The sequence below is a fragment of the Heptranchias perlo genome, chromosome 2 (assembly GCF_035084215.1).
Source record: "Heptranchias perlo isolate sHepPer1 chromosome 2, sHepPer1.hap1, whole genome shotgun sequence".
NCBI lineage: Eukaryota > Metazoa > Chordata > Chondrichthyes > Hexanchiformes > Hexanchidae > Heptranchias > Heptranchias perlo.
This window is the reverse complement of record NC_090326.1, coordinates 114,393,493-114,407,676: the sequence shown is the minus strand read 5'-3', so window position 1 is coordinate 114,407,676 and position 14,184 is coordinate 114,393,493. Positions and strand designations below refer to the sequence as shown.

Sequence of the window (14,184 nt, the reverse complement as noted above, 5' to 3'; positions counted from 1 at the left end):
GATGCCACTTGAGTGTATTTACTTTGCTTGTTGAGGTCATTAAATGACCTGATTCAGCTGTCTTAATAGGAAGTGTGGGATTTTACCTTCAACCTAGACTGTTTCACACACTGGGGGAAACAGTCTCACTCCAACCGGACGTGTTGCAGCCAGCAGCCTGTGGCAGCTGCCAAGGTGCACTCCACGGGGGGGGGGGGGGGGGGGAGGGGAGACCCACGCAGGAGGTCACTCCGTCACATAGGGCAACGCCTGCCCTCCACCACCCCCCTCCAAGCCAGAGGGAACCCCGACATGGAACCGCAGCCCCAGTGCGGGGAAACACCTACCTACCGTGCACAACCCCTCAGACCAACACCTGCCAGATGGGGGCCGCTTCGACATCCTCGGAGGACGAACAGCATCACCAGCCCCAGCAGCCTCGCAGTCCATGCCGTCCGCCTCATCGATGTGGAGCCCCCCAACACGTTGCTGCGGCACACCCACCTGCACAGCAGGAGGGAGGGCAACCGCAGAGAGAGCTGCGTCGCAGGAGGCACTACCCTCCGCAGAGGGTCTACAGACCGAGGCTCAGCTGCATGGACCTCTCTGAGCAGCAGTGCATACGGAGGCTCAGAGTCACCCGCCAGGTAGTTGCCGACATCCGCAGCCTCCTTAATGACGAGCTGCTCCCGGATGGACCAAGCAGCATCTTCTTACCCATCGCTGTCAAAGTCACCACTGCCCTCAACTTCTTCGCCTCCGGATCCTTCCAGGGTGCCACAGGGGACATCACCGGGGTGTCTCCGTCGTCTGCACACAAGTGCATAAGGCAGGTCACCGATGGGCTGTTCCGCAGGGCCTCGACCCACATCAACTTCGCCATGGATGAGCACAGCCAGATGGAGAGGGCGGTGGGATTCCATGATGTGGCTGGCTTCCCACGGGTGCAGGGTGTAATCGATTGCACCCACATAGCAATACGGGCACTTCCACATGAGCCAGGGCTGTTCATCAACAGGAAAGGGTATCACTCCATGAACGCCCAGCGCATTTGTGACCACCGCCAGAGATTCCTACACGTGTGCGCCAGATACCCTGGCAGCTGCCACGATGCCTTCGTCCTCAGGGAGTACACCGTCCCGCCCCTCTTCCACGCACCCAACACTGGCAACGGCTGGCTCCTCGGCGACAAGGGATATCCCCTACACACGTGGCTTATGACACCTCTGAGGAACCCCATTACCGAGCCGCATAGTCGATATAATGACAGCCACATTGCTACCAGGTCTACAATTGAGCAGGCTATAGGGCTGCTCAAGATGCGCTTCAGGTGCCTTGATCGTTCCGGGGGAGCGCTCCAATACACGCCACTCAGAGTGGGATGAATTATAGTTGTCTGCTGTGCCCTGCACAACATGGCACAACAGAGAGGGGTGCCGCTGGAGGAGGCCCCATGCACACCCGCCACCCACATTGAGGACGACAATGAGGAGGAGGAGGAGGGGGAGGAGTACGAGCGAGAGGAGGTGGAACGACCCATGGGCCGAACACCGGCTCACCTGCGTGCTCGTCAGGCCAGGGAGGCACTCATATGCCAACGGTTCTCCTAACATCACACTGTGTGATGCGTTCACATGTCATAACACGCGCAGACGAGGGTCCATACAGACTCCCTCCACAGAAGAGTGGTGCCTGTACACCTGCACCCACTGTATTATGCCCAATGGGTGGGACGGGGTGGTCGACGTGATGATGAGGCGCACGGAAGGGACATATTGCACAAGCCGCCGAATTATGGACAAGAGGTGGCAGCATTGGTGAGAAAAAGTAACTTTATTTTGTGTTGCCATTCAAAGTCTGGAAATAGACAGAAAACAAATAGACAAACACCCTGGTGCAATCCCTGCGTGCTCACGGAACTTTGGGTTCTCGTTTCCTGGTACCCCTACGTGGTGCTACCCCTGTGGCTCCAGCAGAGGTGGTGGCAGGTTGCTCCTGTTCATGCCCTGACCTGGTAGATGCTTTGGGCCGACGCCCCCTGTGTTTCGGTGCCCGTGAGGGCACCTCCACAGCCTTCCAGGCTGCAACCGGGGACATCCCCGGTGTCTCTCAGTCGTCTGCGCAGATGAGCCCTGCAAATACATCTACACCCACTCTGCAGTGACACACTGGGTGGCATCAGTGGTGGGTCCTCATAGGGATACCCAGGAGCAGGCATTATTGCACAAACCGGACAGGATTCGCGAAGACATGGCACTAGTGGAGCCAATATAATGTGTGATGTGAGTTGTTATTTAATTCAATGGAAGTACGAACCATGACAGACCCTCAAACACCCTTGTGCATCCCCTTCATGCTCACGGCACGTTTGCCTTACGCTGCCTACTGCACATATGTGATGCATGCCCTGTGGTTGCAGCACAGGTGGTGGCAGGTTGAGTGAGGCTGGCCGTGAGAGAGATGCACGAGAGGGTGAGTATGGGATAGAGCCATGACATTGTATGAGGATTGGGTTGCGTGGTAGTGGCGGGGTGAGTACTGGCGAGGTGAGTAGGTGCAGGTAAGATGAGGATGAGGTTTGAGTGGGTATGAAGGGTGATGTGACAGAGTAGTGTTGGCAGTGCCGAAGGAGATGTGGGGTGGGGGCAGTGATGTGGCAGGCGGAGTGTAGGGGAAAGACTACGTGTTCTCACTGTGGCCGAACTACTGAGGTCATTGGTGCGCCACCTGCACTGTATGCAGGTGGGCGATATGTTGGTGGCGCAGCTCACCCCCTCTGCCACCTCGGGCCAGGCCTTCTTGGTGGCAGAGGCAAGCCGCTTCCTCCCGGCCGCTGGGGGGAAGATCTCTGTCCTCCCCCTCCTCCTCACCCCCTCTAATGATACCTGGGGTGAGGCATCATTAAACTGGGAGCAGCCTTCCCCCTGGGCTGCTCCATGCTGTAATTTTTCCTATTTGTTACAGCATCTGTCAGTGGAGGACTGCCCCTTTAAAAAGAGCGCCTCCAGCTGACAGATCTTACTGCGCATGCGCAGCCCGCCCGACGCGCAGATCAGCAGCGCGGAACCCGGAGGAGCAGGTAAGTGGATCCAATTAGTGGATTGCCTGCTGCGATCGCACGGGCAACCCATTGATTTGACCGAGCGCGTTTGGTACGTGCCCGCAGGCCTACCCGCCTGGAACCCGCACCCCTGGTAAAATCGGGCCCCTGTTGTAGACTAGCCTGCGCTGCCTCATTATCAGAGGGAGTTGTGAATAGAGCTGAACACAGTAGACTTGTCGATGAACTGCTCCATTCCAGACCTTATGATGGAGAGAAAGTCACTGATGAAGCAGCTGTAGGTGGCTGGGCCAAGGAGCATTTCCCTGAGAAACTCCTGCAGCTGCAGTGATTGGCTGCCAGTAATAACGACCATTTTCCTTTCTGTCAGATATGACTCCAGCCACTGGCGAGCTTTTCTTTTGACCCACATTGACTTTGGTTTTGCTAGGACTACTTGGTGCCATAATCGGTTGAATGCTGCTTTGATGTTGCGGGTCGCTACTCTCGACTCTCCTCTGGCATTCAACTCGTGTCACGGTATGAATTAAGGCTATGCAGTGTCTAGAGCTAAGTGGTTCTGCCAAACCCGAACTAAGTGTTGGCCCGAAAATTATTGATAGGTAGATGTCACTGATGACAATATTGATTACTTCTTCCAGCACTTTGCTGATGATTGGGAAGAGGCTTACAGGGCAATAATTGGCTGTTAGATTTTTCCTGTATTTTTTTTAGATAGGACATCTGTGGGCAATTTTCCACATTGTTGTGTAGATGCTAGTGTCATACCTGCATTGGCATAGCTTGGCTAGGGGGAATGGCTAGTTCCAGTACTCAGTCTTTTAGCATTAGAGCCGGGATGTTGTAAGAGCCTATAGTTTGCTGTGTTCCTGTGCTATCACTTGTTAATGTAACGTAACGTGGAGTGAACCAATTTGGATGAAAACTGGCTTCTATGATGAGGACCTTGGGGTGAGGGGGAGCGGAGGATGCCTGAGTGGAACCCTCTACTTGGGACTTATGGCTGAAGATGTTTGCAAACCCTCGGCCTCGTGCACTCGTGCTGGGCTCCACCATAGTTGAGGATGGGAATATTCATGGAGTTGCCGCCTCCTCATAATTGTCTGTTTGCCCTATTCTCGACTGTTATGTGATAGAGTTACAGAGCTTTGCTCTGATTAATTGGCTGTAGAACCACTTAGCTCTCCGATTGTCTGCTCCTTTTTTGTGTTTAGCATGCAGGTAGCCCAGTGTTGTAGTTCACTAGGTTATTGGTTTATTCCAAGGTATGGAATGCTGGTGCTGCTACTGGCATGCATTCTACGCTTTCCACTGAACCATGGTTGTTCTCCTAGTTTCATCCTAGGTGATCCAAGAGTGAGAAATGTACTGAGCATTAAGGATACAGATTGTGGTGGTATACACTTCTGCTGCTGCTGCTGATGTTCCACAGCGCTTCATGGAAGCCCAGTTTTGGGGTAGCTCAATCATTTCTTAGTCTCTTCCAATGAGCATAGCAGTAATGCCACACAGCACGGTGGAGGGTGTATCCAATGTAAAGTTGAGACTCTGTCTTCACCAGAGTGTGTGGTGTTCACTCCAACCAGTGCTATCATGGACAGACAAGTGTGCGATAGGTTGGTTGATGAAGACTGGGCCAAATAGGTTACTGCCTCATGTTGATTATGTCACCATCTGATGCAGGTCCAGTCTGGCAGCTGTGAGCTTCAGGACTTGGCCAGCTCAGTCAGTGGTGGTACTATCAAGTCACTGGACATTGAAATTCTCATCTCAGAGTACATTTGGTGCTTCCATTAGTGCTTTCTCCAAGTAATATTCAACATGGAGGATTCCTGGTTTGTCATTTGAAGGTGGTAATTAGTTGATTTCCTTGACCTTTTTTGACCTGAAGCCATAAGCTTTTGTGGGGTCCAGAGTAAATGTTGAAGACTCCGAGGGCCCAGCCTGCCTGAGTGTGCTTCCACCTCTGGTGAATTAATGCTGCCAATGAGACAGGATGTAGTCAGGAATAATGATGGAGGAATCTGAGATGTTGGCTGATAGGCATGACTGTGTGAGTATGACTATGTTAGGCTTTCGCTTTACTAGTCTGTGGAACGGCTCTCCAAGCTTGTGTACCAGTTCCCATATGTTGGCGAGAAGGACTTTGCAGAATTGACTGGACTGCGATTGCCTTAGTCTTGTCTTGATCCGTTGCCTGGGTGGTTGCCGATAGGTCCATCTGATATTGTAAATGCCGATGCACCGCATTTGAATCAGTGATTTATCATGGCCCCCTGCTAGCTCACCTGTATGCCTCTTACTGATATACTTTCATCACAGCAATTTGAAAACAGTGGGTAGATCTTTCTCCTTTCCCTCCCCCCATTGTCGTTATTTCACTTCAGTTTTGAACAATGCCTAGAGGGGGGAGATCCTATATAGATTCCATAAGAACTGATTGAAGGGGAGCCAGAGCAAAAGCAACAGGGCAGGCTACAATATTTTTCTTATGTGCTGGTGAATTCTCCCTGCTGTATGAATTGGCAGTCTCTCCGATGGGAGTAAGTGCTTCCAAATATTTAGATCTTATCCGAAGTGCACTTCTGAAATCAAAGGGATGCAAGAAACATGGTGGTCAAAGTATAAGGGAAGTAACTTTTTAAAAAAAACCTTATAAGATCTATTGTTTTTTGTAAATTTTTGAAGTTATTCTATTTTTGATTTGAAACCAAAATATTTTACTTATCTCTATAATAAAATCATGTATTAAATCTGTGGGTTTGCATTAAACCTATCTGTGGCAAAAAAGTGAAATGTCACATTTCTCATTGGCTCAAAAAAGCACTTGTGCGTACTGACTTATCGAAATATAAATCAGCAAAAATCCCATAGCAACCCACAGAAAAGCAACCACACGAAAGGCTGGAAATGCAACCAATCAATCGCTCCATTTGTTTTTTTTCAAACTGATTTCAGTTGTCATTTTTATTTGGATACAGCTAGGTTCAAGTCCCAATCCAGGACCTGGACACATAATCGAGGCTGATACTTCAATGCAGTAATGAAGAAGTATGCATTACCAGACGTGCTGTATTTCATATGAGGCATTAAACTGAGGCCTCATCTCCCTGTACTGGTCGATGCTAAGCACTTTTAGAAGAGGAGGGCATCATCTTGGCGTTCTGGCTAATGTGTCTTTCTCAACCAATACAAGCAAAATCATGAATAACTGGTTATTAATTCATTTGCTGTTTGTAGGACCTTGTGTGCAAATTGGTTGCTGTGTTTGCCTCAATAACAATAGTGACTATAGTTTGGGAGTAATTCAATGGTTGTGAAGTACTTTGGGACATACTGTGGTTGTGATAAAGCACTATATAAATGCAAGTGTTTGATGGTAAGATCCTCAACGGAGTGGGAATAAAGGGATGCAGATACACAGATGCTTAAGGATGGGAATGCATTAAAAAAAGGCCATAAAATGGCTAATGGAATTCTGGATATTATGCATTGTGTCTAATAAAAAATTTCAAAATTATGAACGGTTTTGATAGGGTAAATAGTGAAAGATTATTTCTGCTGTTTGGTGAATCAGTAGCAAGGGGGCATTGGTGGCTCCAGTTGTAGAGCTAGCATGGCACTGACACAATGAGCTGAATGGCACTCTTCTGTGCTGCCATTTCTATGATTTCTTCGCCACTCTGATACTGCAACTGCCAGCATGCAGCTTAAGACTGCCTCTTTTTCCTCCGTCTAATATAAAATTGGACAAGTGGAATGGGGTTGACAAACAATAAGTTGGTGCGTACTCTGTGGATGACTATCAATTCATAAAATAAATTCTGGTGCTTCAATTTTGGTGATTTTCTGATTGGGAAAAAAAATTATCCCATACAATCAGGCCTATGAAATCTTTCTCAATTGGTGCCATTACAATTCCCTGTGCCTCTGGCGCTATTAAGCACGTAAGCCCCTACCCCTGTAGGAGACCAATGGTTTTAATTTTAAAATTCTGTATCCCAATCCCCAGCTTGATATGGGGCTATGCTAGACATCTCCGCTGAGGTATTAACTGAAAACCAGTGTGTGCAACACTACAGAGATCAGTTAGTTGTCTGAAAATGTTTAATTGGCTTGTTGGTGATTTTTTTTTCCTGTTGTCTGCTCTAAGTTTTATTATAACACGCCCTTGAAGCAACAGTCTATTTGGCCAGTTCCAAAGTACCACTTCATAGTAACAAAAAACCTTATTAATATGTGTGTAAATATTCAATTGTAAACAATTTTACAACACCAAGTTATAGTCCAGCAATTTTATTTTAAATTCACAAGCTTTCGGAGGCTTCCTCCTTCGTCAGGTGAACGATGCAAAAATATTAAAATAACAAACTAAGTTATAACCCTTAGTTACAACCCTGATTATAACTTTTATGTGCACTTGAGGCAATGTAATTTGTGTATTTGCAATCTTAAGTTAACAGCAGTCACCCTACTCCCTTCCTTGTTTATGCATAATTAGAAGTAACCTGTTACTGTGACAATTACTGTACCAAAACCTGACTGCACAGCTTGCTTTTGTTGTCTACGGATTGTACTTATTCTTATTCTCATTGAAGTGAACTGTATTGGCATAACCAGCCTTTTCTGTACACAAACATGAATAGGAGATACTGAGGACATACTTGTAAGTTAAGGAAACCACATAATAAATTTAGGTGTAACTTGTTTATGCTTATTGCCATTATCTTATGGAATAGACTGCCATCTAGTGTAGTTAATACTGTCTCAGTTGAAGCGTTCAAAAGAGAATCGGATCGATTTCCAATTTAATGTAAAATAAATTGTGATTGGGCTGGCAGAAGGATCAGGTCCAGAAGAAGGACTTGGTTGACTCAACAAATACACTGGACTTTTCAAGTTCCTGCATACTTACATTTTTAAATGCCATGTCTCAATTTTTTTTAAATTAATGACCCTTGCTAAAAAGTCTGTGTATGTATCTTTGTATGTATTATTTTGTCATATTATATGAATCAGCAGGTCTCTCCTTTGAGGTTGATCAGAGTGAATTGGAGGATACACTGTTTCATAACAATAGGGGTGTTCTGCCATTGATTTTACACTGACTAAATAAGTCAAATTCCATTTTTTGATAAATGGTATCCTGTGATTTTTGCTGATGCTTCAGAAATCGAATTACATGACTCTCCATTATTCTGTGAAAACCATAAATGAGTGGCCTATAATGGAGTACACAAATAATATATATCTGTATTTATTCCTCACTGCTGACTACAAATGCATTTAGTTTTTATCAGGGGTTTTGCTGCACTGGGGGAAGTACTGAGCTTTGGTAGCACTGCAGTGAGCTGCTAGCTTTTGGTAGTATGGGGGAATCCTTTGGTTTCACATCACTATGGAGGGAGGCAGATGTGAGATTTGGCAGAACTAGGTGGTTTGGCTCATTGGTGATTTCTGACAGCAGTGAGGGGAGGAGAATAACGTGGGCCTGACAGCACTGGGTAATGCTAGGGGTGCCCCATGTCTGGCACAACTGGCTTGTAACTTTCTAAGAGATCTCTCTATTAATATTAAATTTGATGTTTTCTCATTTGTTCCTGAAGTGTATTCCTCTTTTTCTGCTTCTCCATATTGTGTCTATCTGTGTCTCTCCTGTTTCTCTCTCTCTTCCCCCGCTCTCCCACCCCCCCCCCCACCCACCCTCGTCTTTTACCAGCTTAATATGCTTTTTGAAGTTTCTATATGCAGTATTTATAATTCAAAGCCAACGAAAGCTGCAGTGGATGTGTAAACAGCACAGTCTGTCATGATTTCCTGTCTCTCTTGTGCGTTGTCTCACTCAGAGCCGCACCTTCTCTTACTCTCTTTCACTCGCCCACAGTTTCGCTGCCTTTTTAAAAAAAAAAATGACAGGCTAATGACAGATCTAGGAGCCCAAAATTGGACATCCATGAGGCGCCATTGGCCATCAGCAGCAGCAGAATTGTATACCATCACAATCTGTAAACTCATAACCAGTACATTCATAAGAACATAAGAAATAGGAGCAGGAGTAGGCCACGTGGCCCCTCGAGCCTGCTCTGCCATTCAATCAGATCATGGCTGATCTTCGACCTCAACTCCACTTTCCTGCCCAATCCCCATATCCCTCGATTTCCCTAGAGTCCAGAAATCTATCTATCTCAGCCTTGAATATATTCAACGACTCAGCATCTACAGCCCTCTGGGGTAGAGAATTCCAAAGATTCACAACCCTTTGAGTGAGGAAATTCCTCATCTCAGTCCTAAATGCCCGACCCCCTATCCTGCGACTCTCCAGCCATGGGAAACAGCCTCTCAGTATCTACCCCGTCAAGCCCCCTCATAATCTTGTATGTTTCAACTCGATCACCTCTCATTCTTCTAAACTCCAGAGAGTATATTCCTCTCGCCTCCATCACCGTTAAGCAGAGGATCAATCCCAGTTTAATGGAGAGTGGAGAAGGGAAGGCAGGAGCGGCATAAGACATACCTTAGAATGAGACATCAACCTAGTGAAGCTACAACTCAATACCTGCATGCTAAACATCAAAAGCAATATGCTACAGACAGAACAACCAACAGATCAAAGCAAAGCTCTGTAGACCTACTAGATCCAGTCAATAATGGTGGTAGACAATCGGAAGAGGGGAAAACACTAAGTTAGTTTGTCAAATTTTGTCTGATTAAGTTTTAAAGTTTACAACAATTTATTTGACTTATTTTTGACTGAAAATTATAATTGGCCATTTTCATTTTCATTTCAAACTAGTTTTGTTCAAATGATTGTTTGTACACATAGAACTGTAAGGAGATTATATTAACAAAAGGTAGTCTGATGGGATTGCTAAAAATGGCCTGTATCGGGGAGCAAAAAGGAACACCATTTCTTTAGATGATGTGCGTCAACAGCAGCTTTAATAACTGAGATGTGGTGTCTTTCAGGTTTCCTGAAATGCAGTATTTCCAACAGGAAAGTGTGAGGCAGATCTTGACAGATATCCTGTTTTGTTATGCGAGAGAAAATGAGCAGCTGCTTTACAAGCAGGTAATGAAATACTGTACAGGTTTGGTTGAATAATTAAGCAGTTTAAAATTGGACTGAGAGAAAAAGTGTCTTGTGACATTTACTAAGAATAAATATGCATTCATTCTGGGCATAACATTCTGTCCCTAAAGCATTTAAGTCTGCTGCAAGTTACACATTGCATATGTTTTAGTGTTATGTTCTAGTAGACTTTTTATAGAAAAAACCTTAAGATTTAGTGATTCAGTGTTGAATACCAGTGAGGGTGATGACACCTCGGGAGAGCATTCAGGAGCAAATCCACAGCACCGTGGGAGACTCGACTGCACAGGGGGCTCAAGAAAGTGTAGAAATTCAGTTGTATAAGGGATTCAATAGTCAGGGGATAGACAGGCATTTCTGCAACCGGAGACGTGAGCCCCAAATGGTGTGTTACCTCCCTGGTGCCAGGGTTAAGCTTATCACTGAAGGGGGCAGGACATTCTGCGAAGGGAAGGCAAACAGCCAGAAGTCCTGGTCCATATTGGAACTAATGACATAGGTAGGAAAAGAGTTGAGGTCCTTCAGACAGAGTTTCAGGAGCTAGGAAAAAGATTAAAGAATAGGACCTCAAAGGTGGTAATCTCTGGATTACTCCCAGTGCCACGTGCTAATGAGTACAGAATTAGGAAGATACTGCAGGTGAATGCAGTATCTTCTGGAGAAGTGGTGTAGGAAAAGGGGCTTCAGATTCCTGGGGCATTGGGACCAGTTCTATGGCAGGAAGGACCTGCACAAGCCAAACGGGTTGCACCTGAACAGAGCTGGGAGCAGTGTCCTTGCGGGAAGATTAACTAGTGCTGTGGGGGAGGCTTTAACCTAATTTGGCAGGGGAGGGGAACCAAGACATAGCAGCAGAGAGGAGAGACGAGATGCATAGAAAACTAGCAGGGACATATAGCAACAGAATAAAGAATAGTGTAGAAAAAGCAGGAATTAGATGGAGGAAAAAAGCAAAGCAGACTAGTATAGTGTTGGAATGCATGAGTGTTATTGCAAAGAGTGTTACAAATAAGTTGATGAGCTGCAGGCACAAGTTTCCACATGGGGTTATGATATAGTGGGTATAATGGAGGCCTGACTTAAACGTGGGCAGAAATGGGAACCAAACATTCCTGGCTACAATGTATTCAAGAGGGATTGGGAAGGAAAAAAGCAAGGAGTGGAGTGGCATTATTGATCAAGGATAATATTACAGTTCTACAAAGGGACAATATACTAGAGGGCTCAAACACTGAATCTATTTGCTTAGAGTTAAGGAACAGAAAAGTAGTTGTTACATTGCTGGGTGTTTACTATAGATCCCAAATAGTGAGCAGGAGATTGAGGAGAAAATCTGTAGGCATATTTCAGAGAAATGTAAAAGTAATAGAGCAGTAATAGTAGGGGACTTCAATTACCCTAATATAGACTGGGTAAAAAAGTGTAAAGAGCAAGGAGGGTGAAGAATTCCTAAAATGTGTACAGGAGAACTTTCTAGCCCAAAGAGGAAGGAAGCAGTGCTGGATCTAGTTCTGGGGAATGAAGTAGGGTACATGGAGTGTGTTTCAGTAGGAGAACATCTGGGTAATAGTGATCATAATATAATTAGGTTTAAAGTAGTTATGGAAAGGGACAAAGAAAAATCAACAGTGAAAATATCCAACTGGAAGAGAGCGAATTTCACTGATTTGAGAAGGGATCTAGCACAGGTGGATTAGAAACAAAGATTGACCAACAAATCAGTAAATGAGCAATGGCCGGCCTTGAAGGCAGAGATAGTTTGGGTACAAACCAAGCATATTCCAGGAATAGAGCTCTCTGGATGACAAAGGAAATAGAGGTTAAAATATAGCAGAAAAAGAAGGTTTATGACAAATGTCAGGTATAGAATACAGTAGATAAACAGGCAGAATACAGAAAGTGCAAGGGGAAATTGAAGGACACAGAGAGAATATGAGAAAAGATTAGCCGGTAACATAAAAGGGAACCCAAAAATCTTTTAGAAACATATAAAAAGTAAAAGGATAGTTAAAGGAATGGTGGGACCGATTAGGGACAAAGAAGGACATTTTGTGGAGGCAGAGGGCATGACTGAGGTACTGAATGAGTGCTTTGCATCTGTCTTCACAAAAGGGGATGAAGTTAATGTCACAGTACAGGAGAAGGGAGTAAAGATATTGGATAAGATTTAAAAAAAAGATAGAAAGGGGGTGCTAAATAGGTTGGCATCACTCAAAGTTAACAATCACCTGGTCCAGATGGGATGAATTCTACATTGCTGAGGGAAGCTATGATGGAGATAGCAGAAGTTCTGACCACAATCTTTCAATCCTCCTTGGCTATGGGAGTAGTGCCAGAGGACTGGACAATTTCAAATGCTACACCCCTATTCAAAAAAGAGGAGAGGGATAAACCTGGTAACTACAGGCCAATCAGTCTATCGTCAGTGATGGGAAAACTACTAGAAACCATTGTCATAAACAAAATTCATTCTCACTTGGAGAAGCATTGGTTAATAAGGGACAGCCAACACAAATTTGTTAAAGCAAATTGTGTCTGACTAACTTGATTTGAGTTCTTTGATGAAGTATCAGAGCGGGTTGATGAAGGTAGTACAGTGGATGTTGTATAAATGGACTTTCAAAAGGCATAGAAGGCAGCTCACCACCACCTTCTCAAGGGCAATTAGGGATGGGCAATAAATGCCGGCCTTGCCAGCGACGCCCACATCCCATGAACGAATGAAAAAAATTTGATTAAGTACCACATAACAGACTTATTCAGAAAGTAGAAGCACGTGGGAATAAAGGGAAGGTGGTAACTTGGGTACGTAATTGGTTAAGGGATAGGAGGCAGGGAGTAGTAGTGAATGGATATTTTTCTGAGTGAGAGAAGTATGCAGTGGGGTCCTCCGGGGTCAGTATTGGGACCATTGCTTTTCTTGTTATATATAAATGACCTGGACTTGGGTATAGGGAGCACAATTTTAAAGTTTGCAGATGATATAAAACTTGGCAAAGTCGTAATTAGTGAGGAGGATAGTAACAGACTTCAGGAGAACATAGACAAACTGGTGCAATGGACAGACACATGGCAGGTGCAGTTTAATGTGGTTAAGTGTGAAGTGATACACTTTGGGAGGAGCAACATGGAGAGGCAGTATAATCTAAATAGTAATATTTTGAGGGGGGTGCTAAAGCAGATGGACCTGGGGGAGCATATTCACAAATCTTTGAAGGTGGCAGGGCAAGTTGATAAGTCAGTTAAGAAAGTGTATGGGATATTTGGCTTTGTAAAGAGGAGAATTGAATACAAAAACAAGGAAGACATGCTAAACCTTTAAAAATCACTGGTTAGGCCTCAGTTAGAGTATTGTGTACAGTTCTGGGCACCACACTTTAGGAAGGATGTCAAAGCCTTGGAGAGGGTACAGAGGAGGTTTACCAGGATGATTCCAGGGATGAGGGATTTCAGTTATGAGGAGAGATTGGAGAAGCTGGGATTGTTCTCCTTAGAGCAGAGAAGGTTAAAGGGAGACCTGATAAAGGTATTTAAAATAATGAGGGGTTGTGATAGAGCAAGTAGGGAGGAAACTGTTTCCTCTGGAAGTGGGTCGGTAACCAGAGGTCATAATTTAAAATAATTGGCAAAAGAACTAGAGGGGAAATGAGGAGACATTTTTTCACACAGAGGGTTGTTAAGATCTGGAACGACCTACCTGAAAGGATGATGGAAGCCGATTCTGTAAGAACTTTCAAAAGGCAATTGGACATGTACTTGAAGAGGACTAATTTGCAGGGTTATGGGGGGAAAAGCTGGAATGTGGGACTAAATTGGACAGCTCTTTCAAAGAGCCAGCACAGGCATGACGGGCCGAATGGCCTTCTGTGCTATAAGATTCTGAGATTCTATGATTCTATCTTCTCATTAATATTTTAATTATTCTGCCTTTTCCCCAAATGTATTTCTATCTGCAGAGTTTATACTTTACATTTTTTTTAAATGTTCAAGTGGAGGCTACAAAAAGGTAAAATCTGTAATTAATTGTCCATTTACTACGACAATTAAATTTGAA

The 14,184-nt window shown here is 45.0% G+C and overlaps 1 protein-coding gene across 7 annotated transcripts in view; it reads left to right on the top strand.

Annotated features, from left to right (window-relative positions):
• tbc1d5 (TBC1 domain family, member 5) overlaps positions 1–14,184 on the top strand; it is a 495,410-nt gene that overhangs the window by 254,310 nt on the left and 226,916 nt on the right. For all 7 annotated transcript variants that reach the window (XM_068006107.1, XM_068006096.1, XM_068006070.1 and 4 more), the window contains exon 9: positions 10,007–10,109. In XM_068006107.1, coding sequence (XP_067862208.1) covers positions 10,007–10,109 — 103 coding nt within the window. The remainder of the gene's footprint in view (positions 1–10,006; positions 10,110–14,184) is intronic.